General features: G+C 38.6%; 1 protein-coding gene across 3 annotated transcripts in view; it reads right to left on the bottom strand.

Annotated features, from left to right (window-relative positions):
- ZNF292 (zinc finger protein 292) overlaps positions 1-15,812 on the bottom strand; it is a 35,846-nt gene extending 20,034 nt beyond the window's left edge. The window contains exon 1 of one of the 3 annotated variants that reach the window (XM_075202737.1): positions 14,865-15,812. In XM_075202737.1, the coding sequence (XP_075058838.1) occupies positions 14,865-14,888 (24 nt within the window). In that variant the 5' untranslated portion in view covers positions 14,889-15,812. Of the gene's footprint in view, positions 1-11,833; positions 12,120-14,864 lie in introns of those variants that run through there. The other 2 variants (XM_075202738.1, XM_075202736.1) reach the window with 2 other exon arrangements.
- Between the last annotated feature and the right edge of the window lie 756 nt (positions 15,813-16,568).

Below are 16,568 nucleotides of genomic sequence, written 5' to 3'. Positions count from 1 at the left end.
GCGAAACGGATCTTCTGCGCATGCGCAGAAGCTCCGTTTCGGCCATCACCGGCTGCTTTGCTGAAGCAGCTTCAGCGTGCCAGACAAAAGTGGTCAGCGTGCCACGTCTGGCACGTGTGCCGGGGGTTGCCGACCCCTGCTCTATACAGAAGCTAGAATGCTCTAGCCTGCTGCAGTGCTAATCTTACCCTAAAAAACCCCAGAGATTTTGATCTTGTATAGATTTTGATGACACCCAATAAACTCCAAACGATTTAAAGCTATGAATCAGACCACACTGAAAGGCTGCCTAAGCCTGTCCATACAGTGACAATGTAATTCAACTACTGTGCATACAACAAGACTAAGGGCTAGATTTACCAAGCTGCTGGCTTGAAAAAGTGGGGATGTTGCCTATAGCAACCAATCATCATTTATTTAGTGCTTTCTACAAAATGACAGCTAGAATCTGATTGGTTGCTATAGGCAACATCCCTACTTTTTCATTCCCGCAGCTGAGCAAATCTAGCCCTAAGGGTTAGATTTACTAAAGGGTGGTTTGAGAAAACCGCCAATTTTCTGCAGTTTCAAAAATGCTGGATTTACTAAAGGCCAAACAAGCAGTTAAAAAGGCTGAAAACCACATTTTAACAAACTAAGACTTTACAAATCGCCATCCTGATGTTTAACATGATCAAAATAAAAACAGCTAGATTGCCATGGGGCCAATTCCCCCCCCCCCCCCTCATTATATTAAGAGGGCAATATTGTTGTATTATATTATGGGGGCACTATAGTGCCACATCAAATAATTTTAGCCCCCATTAGCAATCAAATAGCATTGCCTAGTTAATATGTTTATATATTCATATTTCCTCATAATATAAATCAATAATATTTCCCCATAATTTATAAGTCAATGATGCCTCCTCCTCTTATGTTTTGAATGGCAAGACAGCTCAACCAGCATGTTTGAGCTATCAAGCCAATCAGAAGCAAGTAAAAAAAACAACATTTTTTTCCTGGCAGTATTGGTGGTGGTTTAGCCGTTTTCAATCCGCCACACATTTAACATCCCAGCCTCAAACCCTTGTATAGTAAATGTGTCGGTTTGGAGCACTAAATCTCTGGCGATGTGTGGCAGTTTACAAACATTGCCAAGTACGATTCTTATTAAATCTACCCCCAAGTCTTATCCAAACAATTCTAGAGAAGTTGGACTTGCAGAAATGGGAATAAGACCTCTATTTGTATTAAGGCCTTAATGCGTGCCTCAATTTTCCTTATGTAAATGTGTTTACATTCTGGTAAATAGTTCAAGCACAAGACAAATAGAAGAGCACCATTTATGTATCCATATGGCACAACCCTTAAGAACCAAGGTTTTAACATCTACAATTAAAATGCATGTCATGCCTTGATAACATGCCCACGGAAAACTATCTTCTTTGATCTATTATCCCTTGTGATTTCCTCATTAAGTATAAATTATTCAACAGGATAACAAACTATCGCCTATAAAAGGACATAGCCTGAAACAAATGTAGAAATAGACAATGTTGTATTAAAAATTATAACAGAGGTAATAAAAAGAAACACATGCTTGTTGTTAGAATCTATGTAAAACAAGGAGAGAATGGTTACTGTATTCTTACTGCAATCTATAGTTAATATACTGCACATACTTTAAAAGTGTAAAACAAAGTAATATTCTACAGGCAGGTAGGAAGGACAGGAAAAGACAACATTTCAAATGAGAAATTAAGGTTTTTGCTGTCTCTCAACTGTGTTTCAAGAAGACATTGTATCAAGCTATGGATTTTTAATCTCTACAGTTCTGCTTGGCAGGTACTTAAAATGGCCAAAGTGGAAACAATCATGCCCATTATAATGGAAAGTTGTGACAGCAGCCACCGTGCCACATACCTTTAATGTTTCTCGTCAAGTCCAAGGAATGTCTACAAAGTTTAAAAATGCACCACTGCTGGTGGTAGTTATTTAGGGTAATGGTACCCAATTTGAAAATTCCCACATAATTCTGAAGATCCCCGCAGCTGTCATTTATAGATCAACACCACTTCTTATAAACTTTGTTAATATAGGTGTCAAAATTTTATAATAAACTGTAACTTTTGTTTTGAAACAACAATTTGTCTATTTTGTTATCTTGGGCCTGATTTTAATTAGGACCCACCAACCTCAGGAGCAGCACGAGGGGATCTCATGAGAAGCACCACCACTGTACAAGTATGGGGGTGGGATATAGATAGATATTATATATCATATACACACACACACACACACACACACACTTCCCTCAAAACAACCCCTAACAAAGTGCTTCCATATAATCACCATGACTCAGATGGGTTTTGGAGTAGCATATATGCACGTTTTACATAGAAAGAGAAATCTACACACTTACAACTTAGTTTTTGTAAAAAAAATGAAGCTCTACATTCTGCCAAACATGTATGATAGAAATATAGACTACCAATGGGTTGTTTTTCCTATTAGTTTTCACTATATCAATCATCATTATTTATATAACACCACTAATTCTGCAGCGCTGTACAGAGAACACACACACATCAGTCCCTGCCCCATTGGAGCTTAAATTCTAGACTATAAAATTAACTTGAATATAATAAAGACTTACCTAAAAAGCAATACAGCACATTTCCAAACACAATGGCGTGCTGACAGCTACTAATTGCGAACACTCTGCTTCCCAGCACTTCAGTTTGACGTCACTTCACAGAGCGGCATAGAGAAATCCTTATTTAAAGCGACAATGTCAGGACCATGCAAGTAAGTGGGGTGCCTGGAAGCAGACGGTTCGCAATTAGTAGCTGTCAGCATGCCACTGTCTTCGGAAATGTACTGTGTCGCTTTTTAGGCAAGTCCCTATTATATTCATGTTGATTTTATAGTCTTCGTTTTTTTGGGTTGTTTTTAGGGTATCCTCCTTGCCGGTGATTTCAGAGTCGGGAAGAGGATTACCACCGCTACAGACAGTGGGGCACTCATTTTGTGAGTCAATAAAATATTTATGATAATGCAGTCAACAAGTTCACACGCACCCTTTTCAATGAGCTGTTTAACAAACAAACACTCTAGTTTATAATAACTTCAGGTCCAGTGAGAATACCCCATTAACCTCCAGCAATTGGAAGAATGGGATATCAGGGACTAGACTCAAGACAAATCCTACACAGCTTCATGGTTATTTGTGAAATGGTCCTTGTAAATGAGAATATGACTAAAATATTTAAAGGGATAATTGTTTTACTTGATTTAGCGTGCAGAAATGTTCCCATTGTGGTTTACATTGACTGGTGTGTTTGTACAAAAACATCAAGGCAGAAAGCAAAACTGAAAAAAAAAAAAATCTCAATTTTATTTACAGTTCTACTCAGAGACTAAAGCTAACTAAAAATACAATGTGTTACTTTATCAAACAATTTTACCAAAATGGATGGCATTTCTATGTTCATTGCTTCTGCTGCTAAACACACTCTTGGATTCTACAACTATATTATATCTTCTACAACATAAATATATTCAGATTGCAGAAGCCTAACATAATTTAGTGGATTAAGTTTTAGTGAGTAACTGGAGTGTTTATACTTAACCAGATATGTCCAGCATACTCTCTATTTTTCTCTGCAGCAGGTTGTCAAGTTGTGACATCAAGCACACGCTTTTGCAAACTGCACCCATTTTGATGACCGCTTCGACAAGGGCATAAAAGTTTGCACTGTCGAATAGTAGAAGTTTGATAGATAGTTGGCATTCCTTGCCAACCTGCTACACATGCAAAGACGACATTGTTTTACATTAAATAAAAAGATGGAGAAATCATAGAGAGGAGTATATACTGTTTTGTGACAGCATGCACAGCTCTTTCATAATAGCAGGACTGAGGTGGCAAAATTAGATTTCAATGGGACATATTGTGTACATCTTTCCAGCTGCACCTTATTCTGGAAAACAACACTACTAGGGGCACTTTAACCAATGTAATATAATTTTTACACACAAAAGTGACGCAAGTGATAAAGACAGCACCAATGTACCCTCATTCACGATTAATCCAAGACATAAATCAAGCGAAAGCTATAAATCAATATTTTAGGACAAAAATGTGTTTTAAATGAATAAAAACTGTGATGGTTGTAAAGTGGTAGAAATTAGACTTATAAGTGATGCCTTTAAACATGCATTTGAAAAGTTTATGAAGTGGAAATGGTTAAACTTGCATTTGAAAGCAGTTCCTGGAAAGCAGTCCCTGGAAGCAGTTCCAGGGACCATAAATTAGGAAGACACCCTGAAACGCACTTGGGAGGAGAAATAGACGCTTTCGTGCATTTTTGTGGCTTGTAAGGGAGCTTTGGAGACAGGTCATGGTTGTCATAGCTTAGATGACTTAATTGTGATCTCTATGACCGGAGTCGGATCCCATTAGGATATGTCCCAAATAAATGAGAAGCTGCAGCTGTCTAATGGAGCCATAATGTAATGTTTCACTTTTAGAACAGAGCTACAGTGGAATTTCAGGTTAACACTGAACAATGAGGGTAATTCAATTCCCCCCAAAGTAGCGCTGCATTAAACTCATTACTGTTAATACAGTAATTTTAATTTCAGTAATAGAGCGCGGGCTGCGTTACTTTCGACAGTAATGCGGCCAATTGAATTCCCCCCAACGTGCTTTACTTTCAAGGTTCACACCTTGAAACTAAGTCATTTCTAGTATCTCTTTGGCCATGAGGTTTCACCAACAATACAGCAGCCAAATACAGCCAGTAGGTTTCATCAGTTTGAAGACAAAGGAAAATTTATTTGGAACCATTGATCTAAATTTCTACATCTTAAAATGATTGCAAGTGTTTCACTATATCCAAAAATAAAAAAATGGGATTTAGTCCAGGCTTAACATATTTTTGAGTCATTATAAGCAACTACATTGGACCAATACATTACTGAAGGATATGTAAAATAAATCATGAGTCAAATGTGACAGTGAAGAAATCTTAATCGAGTGACTTAATACCAACAATAACAAATTACTCAACTAGTCCAGCAAATTTAATATTGTGGTGATTTTTACACAACAAAGAAGTCAAAGCATTTGCAACTATAGGCATAGCAGAAACTTTTTCCATATTCAGCTAACTGATTGAACCAAAATGTAATGAATGATGAGCAGATCCATGAAAAGAAGAATGGTCATCTGCCTTTGGCCCTACATTTATTCAGCTCTCCTCCTGCGTGGAAAGTTCACGGTACGATCCTGCTTACAACAGCAGGTAGAGCAGAATGGGCTGGGTAGATATGCTTTTCAAAAACAAAAGTTTAAAATGTTAGAACAAATGATTTTAAATAGCATACACTTTTAAGAGGGATATGGAGAATTTCAGCTATCTGCACTAAACTGTAGCTCAGTCTATGTTTTTCATGTTTATTAGACTGTTTTATGAGTGTCAGTGACAAACTATAAAGCATTGGCTTAGTATTCACTGATTGAGTAATTAATTCACACAAAAACAAAGAGCAGCCCCCCCCCCACAACCCCTAAAAAAAAACAACCCGCACCAACTCCTTACCGACCTCCTCCATATCACCTGCCTCCTTGAGGGTTCTCTGTCCTGCTTCTGAAGAATGCAGGGACAGTCATGGCCAAAAAAATGGGAAACTCTGGAATTAACCCTGAGGCAGTTGAAAGTGACCAGCAGGACAGTAAACAGCACAAAAATAAATAAATAAAATAAAAAAAGAAAGTGCTCAAGAATTCATAAAGGCAATTCGACAGTGTATTCATTGCCACAACACAAGAAAAGTCTCAAAGCCAACAATAAACATAATGGGTTTGCAAGCATATATTTTGTAATGGAAAAATGTTACATCTACAGGAAATGTGTACATAATCTATACACTATAGCAAATAAAAGGACATGTGTGCATATTGCGTACTTCTAAATACAAGTGTGGGATTTATTAAACTGACACCCGCTATTTAGAAACTTTATAAAAGCAGATTATTGACATTTTGTCCATACACTGACATACACAAAGATAATTACTAAGTGCTCACTTTGCTGAGCACTGCTAAACAATTCAGGAAAGTGATGCTGGGAGAAGTTTGGAGAAAGACTACATTACTTGTTTTAAATGTACATTAATATATTGGTGCTACAAATTACAGAAAAAAACTTTTTCTACCTCCAAAGGGGAGAAAAACAGTCTAAGGGGGAATTCAAGTGGCCGCGTTACTGCTGAAAGAAACGTGGCCAGCGCACTATTACAGTTACTATGGTAATAGTGCGCATTATTACAGTGAGTACGTTGTATAACACTGATTTCTGCTTGCGGCTCAGGGACTATCGGTAATAGAGCGCAGGCTACATTACTTTTGGCAGTAATGTGGCCAACTGAATTCCACCCTAAATGTACATTATACCTCCATTTCACTTGCAAAGTTTCTTCTTGTATGAATCGTCTACCTTCCTCATATAAACCCACAAAAAAAAAAAAAAGAAGAAGACCCTAATCTAGGAGTGTCAGTACATATTGCACTTGACTGTGCACAAGCAGGGAGGGGCGCACAATTTGAATGGGACTCCATTTAATTTGAGATTGAAAAAAACCTTGTGCATAGAAACAAAAACGCATGTGCGCGTTTCACACTGAGCTGGGTAGGCCTGCATTTAATGGAGTCCCACAAGTGCTAGTCTTGACTTCACATACAAGCATGCCTGTGTTTAGGATCCATCATTTTTCTAATGATATGCAATATAAAATGATACTTATGTTTTCTGTTAGGTGGTGCTCTTCTTTACATAGTAACAAATGTGTTTGTTTTAAGAGACAACAAACACCAAAATTTCTGCTCTTGCAACACAGAGCTCAAATTCCAGAGGCAGCAGCACAAAAAAAAAAAAAAATGTACTGCTAGGCTCCATTTGGGTACTCAAAGGTGTTGTCACTTTTGGACAACACCCCTTAATATAACGAGCTCCGGAACCTTTTATAGAATATAAGAAGCCGGATAGCATTGTCTGCTCATTTTCACTGCAGCGATGCCAAAATCTCAAAACAGTACTACAATCACAGTACTACAATCCGCCCAATCCTCTTTAAGAGAGCTCTACGGAAGAGAAGTGGACAATGGTCCAGCACAAGCTTCAGGCATAGTTCCCAGGTCTGTAGGACTGCCTCATTTTCTATACAGAGGAGTTCTCCGTTTACACAGGCTGTTCCCGGTTTGCAACCAAACAAATACCACAACATGAATTTAGTTATCAAAAAGTTTCCATATGAATAAAGCAATTAATTTGAGCAAGATGCTACTTAATCAAATGCACTTCCTTATTTTATCTTCGGGAATTGCTACCAACTACAGTGGCAAAAAAACAGTCTATGAACCATTTAATAACTAGTTGACTTTTGTGGCAGCAATAACCTCAACCAAACATTCCCTGTAGCTGTGGATCAGATCTGCACAATGGTCAGGAGGAATTCTGGACCATTCCTCCTTACAAAACTGCTTAATTTCAGCAATATTCTTGGGATGTCTGATGTGAATCACTTTCTTCAGGTGATGCACAGCATCTTAATTGAGTTGGTCAGGACTGTGAAAATGTTCTTCTTTTGAAGCCATTCTGTTGTTGATTACTAATGTGTTTTGGGTCATTGTTCTGTTGCATCACTCAACTTCTGTTCAGGTGGTAGACAGTTAGCCTTCTATTTTGCTGCAGAATTTGGAATTTTTTGTACATCAATGAAAGCAAGTGGTCCAGGCCCTGAGGCAGGAAAGCAGCCCCAAAACAGGATGCTTCTTCAAGCATACTTTACAGCTGGGATGAGGCTTTGATGCTGGTGTGCAGTGCCTTTTCCTATCCACACCTTGTGTTGCATATTCTTTCCAAACAACTCAACTTGCGGTTCATCTGTCCGCAGAACTTTTAGTTAGTAGCGCTGTGGAATATCCAGATGCTCTTTGGTAAACTTCAGACCTGCAGCAATTTTTGGACAGCAGTGGCTTCTTTCATGAATACCATTCTTGTTCAGTGCTTTAAGCATTGTAGCTTTGTGAACAGATATGTTTGCAGGTTGCAGAGATTTCTGTGAGTCTTTAGCTGACACTCTAGGACACGGTAACTAACCAACACCTCCAATGTTGTCTCATTGATTGGACTCCAAGTGAGATAACGACTGACGCCAATTAGCTTTTTTAGAAGTCAATAGCCTGTGGGTTCACATATTTTTTCCACCCTATACTTTAAATGTTAAAAAGATGCATTCAATAGGAACAAGTACTGCAGTTGTGTGTTATTAGTTTAAGCGTTTGTCTATTCTTATGACTTAGATGAAGATTAGATGACATTTTACCACCAATTCCCGCAGAAATAAAGGTAATTCCAAAGGATTGACAAACTTTTTCTTGCCACTATATATATGAATGCATAACCATTGTCTGTTCTGTTTAGAGCATGTGCCAATACTACAGAAAAGACATCTGCAATGATCTCAGAGAAACAATTTGTGCTGTTCACCAGTCTGAGAAAGGTTATAAGGCTATTCAAATAGTTCAAAATGAAGAACACTGAAGTCAGTTGGCAATCTCTTGCAGGAGTGGATATCCCGGTAAAATCACCTAAAGATCAGGCCATATACGATACTCCGAAACAAACAAAAAAAAATAACAAAGAATCCCAATGTTACATTGGGGGATCTACATGCCATGGCAAATGTTAAAATGATCGGCTCTACGATTAGAAATATACTGAATTATGGCTTTCATGAAAGGTTAAAAAGGAGAAGGTCCCTTGCTTAAAAAAAATACATCAAAACCGTTACATTAGGGCTTAGGTTTCCAAAGCTGCATTTGCATAACAATCAAAAGTTCTAGAAGAATGTCCTCAGGAAAGAAAACATCAAAGTGGAGTTGCTTAGTTAGAGAATTGTTTGCAAAAACCAAAGACAGCATATCACTGCAAGAACCTCATAGGAACTGTCAAGCATGGTTGTGGAGGGGTGATTTCAGGTTGTTTTCAGCCGCAGAACCTGCATGCCCCGCAATCATTGAGTTTGCTATGAAGTTCTCTATCTACCAGAGTATTCTAGAGGAAAATGTGAGGATGTCTTACAACTGAACCTTGGCTAAAATTGGTACACATGGCAAAGAAGCCAAGCACACTAACAAATTGTCAACTAGATGGCTGAAAAGGAAAAGAACCAAAGTTTTTGAATGGACAAGTCAGCATCCAGACCTCAAACCCACTCGGATGCTGTGTCATAACTTTAAGAGATCTGTGCATAAACAAATGCAATCAAATCAGTGAACTTAAACAGTGTTGCAGGGAGAAGTGGGTATGTGAGACCAACTCATATAGAAAACAATCACTAAGTTATTGCTACTAAAGGTGGTTGTACAAGCTACTGAATCATTGGGTATATTTTTTCACACATGGCTTCTCCATTTTATCTAATAGTTTGTTGACTTAATACCAAAAAGTAATCTGCTATTGGTTATTTGTCAGGATATTAGATTTAGCAAGTTGTAGAACTTGGTGAAGAATAGATTTTATGTCCTCATATGTAACATAGTATTCAAATAAGGTATATTTTTTTTTTCACATGACTTTAGTGTTCTCCTTGGCACCTTTTCCTGGGTGCTCCACCTGGCTGTTTTCACTTGCCACCCGGCTCTTGGAGCCCAACTGAGCCCTATTATAATAGAATAAACCATTGTTTCTCCAAATAGAACAGGCACTATGTGAGCACGATAGTGTGTGTTAGACCACCGACCACCAGTCTGACCAGTCCTGGCAGGTGTGGGCAATAACCTCCAAAATTTTTCAATATTATTGCAAAGTATTACAACTGCCCCCACCCAGCTGGCAAAATTTACTGGGGAGAACACTGCACTTGTACATAATTTACATTTGCTTATCAGTGCTCTTTCACTCATCTGAAACAAACATTCTCCTCCGTATTCTCAAATATGGAAGGTCAAGACATTTGTTCAATACTTTATGTATGAAGTATTCATTTTGAATTTGTGATTACAAAAATACCTTATGATTTACTTAACTGTGGAAAAGTTGGGCATTTAGTTATTTCAAAATGTTACTGTCGAAAGACAGACTAATAAGCAAGTATTTTAATCTAATCACTGCATATGAGAACTATATGCTTGGTCTGTCACGTTAAAACTATTACCGTTATTATGGTAATAGTTAGCTGGATTGCGGCTCAGGGAGCTGCAAGCTGAAATCCAGCGAGAAAACTACCATAATAATGTTTTTTACACGCACTATTACCATAATAATGGTAGGAGTGCGCACGCCGCGAGATTTTCGCCGTTTCCGCCAACAATTGAATATGCCCCAAACAATCCAAGATAGGACCTTGTTGGACACACATGAAAACTGCACACAAGAAGGCAGCTACTCACAGCATCCTGCTTATAGTTGTTCTGATGCAGTTTGGAAAACAAATGTAAACATTTGATCATCTTGCTAGGGGCAATATCATCCTTTTCAATTGAATCAATTTTATAAATTCCCCCTCCCTTTAAACCAAATTGTGAAATTCTTAGTAAAATGCACAATTGTAAACACGTATGGTGCCTATAATAAATAATAATAATAATAATAATATCTTAGCCATTAATTCACAACCTAGTGGCTAATTCTGCATGGTGTTTTGCAAAATAATTTCAAATAATGTTACATTTACACAAATAAACAATATAAAATATACAACGTCCATACACATACAGTGTACTGGGCGGTAGGCTATATCTACCATATAGATTATGTCCTGTGAGTAGAGGGCAAAGAACGAAGAATCCCTAAGCCAGCAAAGAGGGCAGAGCTGAGATAACGGGAGGAAAGAAAAAAATCAAATAAACCAATATTGCTCATAAAACATGGAGAGAAAGAATAAAATCTCCAGCTACATATTACAATCGTTATTGAGGGGGTTAATAGATAATCCCCTTAATGTCTATGCTGCAGCAGCAACTGGATCAAACTTGAATGGAGACGGGAGGGGGGTGTGAGCAATCCCATTTCTCCCCTCACAACGCAAACCCTCTGGAGCAGCACTCACAGGCTGCAATGTAACCCAGTGGGTGGAGGCTCTCTCTCTGCAGATCCTATCACAGAACCCTCGGATAGGAAGAGAAAGCGAAAAAATAATCCGTACCAGCGTCCACTAATACATAATATTACAGGACAGAAACGAATAATAATAATAACAATAATAATAATACAAACATTCCAGTGCCTGGGCACAGACAGCAGGCGGGCGGCTGCAGATCAGACCTGGAGGGCGTGGAAATCTATGGAGAATGTTGTCTGTCAGAAGACTGAGGCCAGGGAGGTCATGCACCCAGCAACTACAATGGACACAACACAAATCTGTGGCATGCACTGGGTTAATCATGCCAACGGCTGCCCGTGCCATCCAGTGTGCTGGGAGATGCCACTATCTCCACTCCAAACATGGAGACCAAAACGCTGCACCCAGCAGCCGTGTGGCACTACAGACATACCTAGTGGGGGCACAGCCCATGAACAAGGGGTGTTACAGTGCAGACTTAGACCCGATTGCACGGATCAGCACTAATGCACGCAGGATGACAGGCCTGCACATGTATGTAGCATGTAAACACACAAAGAAGCCAGTAATCCCGCCCAGTACACTGGCCACCATTACAGCAGCGGTGATCCCGTTGCTCCCCCCAGTGTCTCTGCATTGCCCGGTGATGGTGGGGGCTGTAGTCTGGGCACAGCGCCCCCGCCCTAGGCACTCGTTCTCCCGGAGGAGTCACAACACTGACCTGACAGAAGCGCTGGCAGTACTCGCTGGCTGCCTGCACGGCCTCGTCCTCCCCTCCGCCTCCCACCACTCGCAGGCGGCTGTCCAGCTCCCGCAGCCTCTCTTCCAAACGGGGGATTTCGGCGGAAACGTCCGGGCCGAGGCCGCTGTTCCTCTCGGCCTCCCCGTCCGCCATATTCACACCCCGCTCCGTCTCGTACACACAAACTCTCTCTCACACACCGCCACTCGGCGTCACTATCCACAATGCCACGTTCCGACGTTGGAGCGCCCACGTCATTTTTGGGGAGGGTCACGTCCTGTGCCTGCTGCTCGCGGGCACGGTGCAGACAGTGGGCAACTGGCTTCTCCTCACACAATAACCCCAGACATGCCCTGCTGGTCACCAGGCAGCCTGCCCCGTACTGTGAGGTAACAAGTCATAGGCATTCACGTAATAATTACATGGAACCTTACTGTTAGCTGTGGGAATAATTACAGCATACAAGAATATGCAGAATAATATTATCTGCCCGGGTATAGTCGGTAACATATTTATAAGTATTTTGTGTATGTTACAGATCTGTACAACCCAAATACTAAAATATATTTAGAAAAAGGAGAGACCAAGTAAAAGTGTTGCACATCACACAAAAAAAAAATCAGTAGATAAAATTATTTTATGTAGAGCTCATCGGAAGATACATATTACTAACTACAATATCATTTGAAATGAGGGACTAAATATTACGTTTTGTTTTTGGGTTTTTTTGCACCTGTCAAGGTCATGCCAGAATTTCTGCTCCACCCCCCTTTCCAGTTTTTCTCACACATTTATGCACTACTGTTTCTAAACACTGCACACGCGGTGTGGGCTTGGCTAACCTCAGTTGACCTTTATATGCCAAATTTGTTGCTTTAGGAAGTATGCAAACTATAACAATAGGGATCAAATCCAATCTCATTAATAGTGGTTCCATCAGACACTCTTCTTATTAAAGAGAACTGTACTAGTTTGTACTAATTATATTGTACATTTTCTTAAATGTATTTATGTGCATAAGTTTACTTGGACTACCAGCTTGTTTGTGGTGTGATGGAAGAGTTCATGTCACTATTTACAGAATACAGTATCTGTTGTTATTACAGTGATGGTTTAATAAATATAATATCAGAAGGAAACTTATATTAGTGATAATCCAGATTAATGTTTTTCTAGTGTTTTAAAAGCAATTCACACACCAAAAAACACTAGTAATCCATGTTGTATACTCTCTCCATGCATGTCAATTAATAAATATAAGTTTTAACTTGGGGATAAATTCAATCCAATTAAGATTTTAGAAAAATGCTAACAGTAACAGCAAAATACCAACAATTATTTTTATGAACTTATTTTTTGTGTATTTTTACATTGCTAGCAATAACTACAGGGAAACAAAACAATACTGTACAGAATATGGATTCACTTCAAATCCTATGTGAAATTAAAATAAATAGTTACAAATTGCCAATATTGTGTTGTCTGGTAATATATTTACCGTATATCACTTAAAAAAATAAATATACGGTAAATAAAATACTGTGTTTGCTTTTACATCCAAACCTTGAGCTGAGTTTACAGTCTATAAAAAACCTAAACAATGGACTCTAATTGATTCTCTTAAAGTCAAAACTCCTTAATGACTTTTTTTAGATATAAAATCTAGAAGAAAATATTACTGTTACACTTTGCTTGGCTTCATGTAAAGTGTGGTTAGAATATTTGTATCTGGAAAGCCTAAATGTTACAGGATTTTGTGAGGTGCAGAAAATGGTGTAAATCCATAGTACATAATCTTTGAAGCTACGTGCAATTAGAATAACTTGTAATGTATTACAATGATATATAATACCTATTTTGTATTAGTTAATACAGAGTACAGATCTAGCATACCTATCCATATGTACTATTCCTTGTATAACATGGATACAGATAATGACAAATCGATACATTTATCACAGGCCCTATAACTTAAAAGCAGAGAAATAACCATAGATTATTGCATGCCAATTCTTTATATCTACTCAGCCACACCACATTGTAACAAACCTGCCAAAATTATATTGTAGACCTTAGATAAATTATAAGTAGTATGCTACCATATTAGTGTTAGCATTATTACATTATCAATGAGTTGATGGGCCAAAATCAGGCACTGCCCATATATTCTCTGTCCTCATTCACCTTTTATTTTAAACAAGTAAAGACATTACTTGATATACTAAATTGAAAACTTGAAGTCTTAATTCTAACCTTATATAACTCGAACACTAACCCATCGCCTATATTTGAACCTAATCCAAGTGTTAATCTTAGATGTTAATCCATTTTAAATAAAAACTCTAATGCAAGCGTCAATCCAAAAACCTAAATCTATGAAATTATCCCAAACCATAGTGATTTTGTGTACCCTAATGTTAAACAAGTACGGAACAGTTTACATGTCAAACTTGCTCTACAAAAATGCTCTGTGTGAAGTGGTGGATTTAAACAGGAACAGGACCACAGATGTCACAGCAGCTCAAATGACTGCAGTCTCAATTTGCTTTACCTACATCATATCCAATTAAATACGTTTCTGAATACTGCAGTTCATTGGCTGCATAAACAGGGCTACACAAAGTACCATGTGACACCAACTGTAGAGATGAAAGCTTCTGTGGTGTGGATAGTCCAACACCATGTATCTTAATATTTAAGTTAATGATAAGACAATGCTGTTTAATACAATGAAAAAATCATTAAGATCATTAAAAAATGTGCTATACTTAGTGTCCAGCCATGGAAATTGTATATACCTGGTCTGAATCTCTGCTCACATATGAGACAATTGTAATTTAACAAAGTGCAGATCATCAACTGCACCCCCGTAAATGAGAAGTGCACACACACATTGCGTTATTAAAGGCCCCACCTGCGCTTATTTACCAAGCTGTTTAATAGCAGAGCAGTCGCTGCAAATCCAATTCATTTTTATGAAATGTTTCTCAATAAGTAATACCTGACTCACATGGAAATCACAAAATTGATTCATTGCTTTGGAAATTAGATGTAGGTCCTGGGGTATCTGTTGCTTGAATTGGGCCCACAGGTTCAATGCGCCATGTGTGCAAAATATGGTCTGACAATTGCTTGTATCCCTTCATCCAATTTCCTTTTTTTACTAAGGAGGATAAAAAAAAACAAGGCTGCGTCATTTCCCTTAGCTGAAGTGCCAACAGCAGCAGTGTGATGCAGACTGTGCAGAAATATGCTCTCAAGCCACATTCTATTCTGCTTTTCCTCCCGTGCTTTCCAGAGCTCCATTGAATATTCTCCAGAACATACATTCCTCAGGTGTTGATGTGCAATTCCAATATTTTCAGTCTGTAGTATTATACGCAATATTGTTTTATTTTTGTTTGTCTTTTTCAAAGCAAGCCAAGCCAAGCCAAGCCAAAGAAGTCACAGAAATCAGTGATGTTTCACTTCGATATTAGTGAAATTGTTAATGAATCCGCATTTATTACTGGATGCATATAAGAAATGCATACTTTTCCCTCCATTGTAATTACTTCCTATGAGCAGGCACAACTCGGTCTATCCTCGTCTGTTTCCTGATCTCCTGATACTGTGTCAGAGAGAGGTGGGGCCACACATTTCTGGTCTTCAGCTGTTTCCACTCCACAGAAGGCTGGGAAGGGATGACCTGTATGGCACAAGAGGGTAGTTAGGTAAACTGCAAAGAAAGGAAGAACAGAGGAATGAGCTGAGGTGACAGTGGAAGAAAGAACAGAAAGATTGGATTGGCTAAAAGGGTGAAAAGCAGTATTTCCACTTTTTCACTGTCATGTCCTTATTTTCCCATAGCCTAACATTGCAGTATCCAGGAAAATAGCTTGAAAGTGAAAACACTGCATGCAAGTGAGTTATTTATAGTCTAGAGAGGGGAGAGACAGTGGGACTGCAGAGTAGGCAGAGAGGGAGTAATGAAGTAAAAGAGATCAGCTGAAAAGAGAGGAGTGGCTACACTGTAGAGAAGGAGGAACACAAGGGAGGGGCTGCACGACAAAATGGACTAACAGAAGGTGCAGAAGCAAAATATTGGCCCAAACAGTTAATAGAATGATTGAATCATGATTTCCTTGCTTGAAGTGGAAGTGGTGTTGACAAAATAAAAAGCAATATACTGTATATACATACAAGCTGCTTGTTACATGTTGTATAATATGTAACCAATTTAAAACTCCTAACATTTGAAATGGCCAAAACACGTTGCTTAGAATGTAGGGTTTAATAGATTTTAAACAATACATATGAAATAAATACGCTGCTTAGTGTCCTTGGAAGCAGATCAGAGTTATGTAGAATGTTTGCATAGTAACAATTGAGGCATGCACATGCAGATATGAATGATCTATATTATAATTGTTTATTTTTATAGTGCCAATCATATTACTAAGCTCTGTACAGAGAATATGTTATCATTCACATCAGTCCCAGCCACATTGGAGCCTACATTCTAAATCTCTAGCACACACAGACATGCTCTAGTATCCATTTGTCAGAAGCCAATTAACCTACCAGAATGTTTTTGTTTTTGAACTGTGATAAGAAACCAGAGCACCTGAAGGTATCCTACGCATACATGGGAGGAACATACAAACTACCACTAAATAGGGCCCTGTGCCATTGTGGGGCCCAATGAATATAGCTCGTAGTTCATAAGAGCTAA

The sequence above is a fragment of the Mixophyes fleayi genome, chromosome 3 (assembly GCF_038048845.1).
Source record: "Mixophyes fleayi isolate aMixFle1 chromosome 3, aMixFle1.hap1, whole genome shotgun sequence".
Taxonomy (NCBI): Eukaryota; Metazoa; Chordata; class Amphibia; order Anura; family Limnodynastidae; genus Mixophyes; species Mixophyes fleayi.
This window is presented reverse-complemented; position numbering and strand designations above follow the sequence as displayed.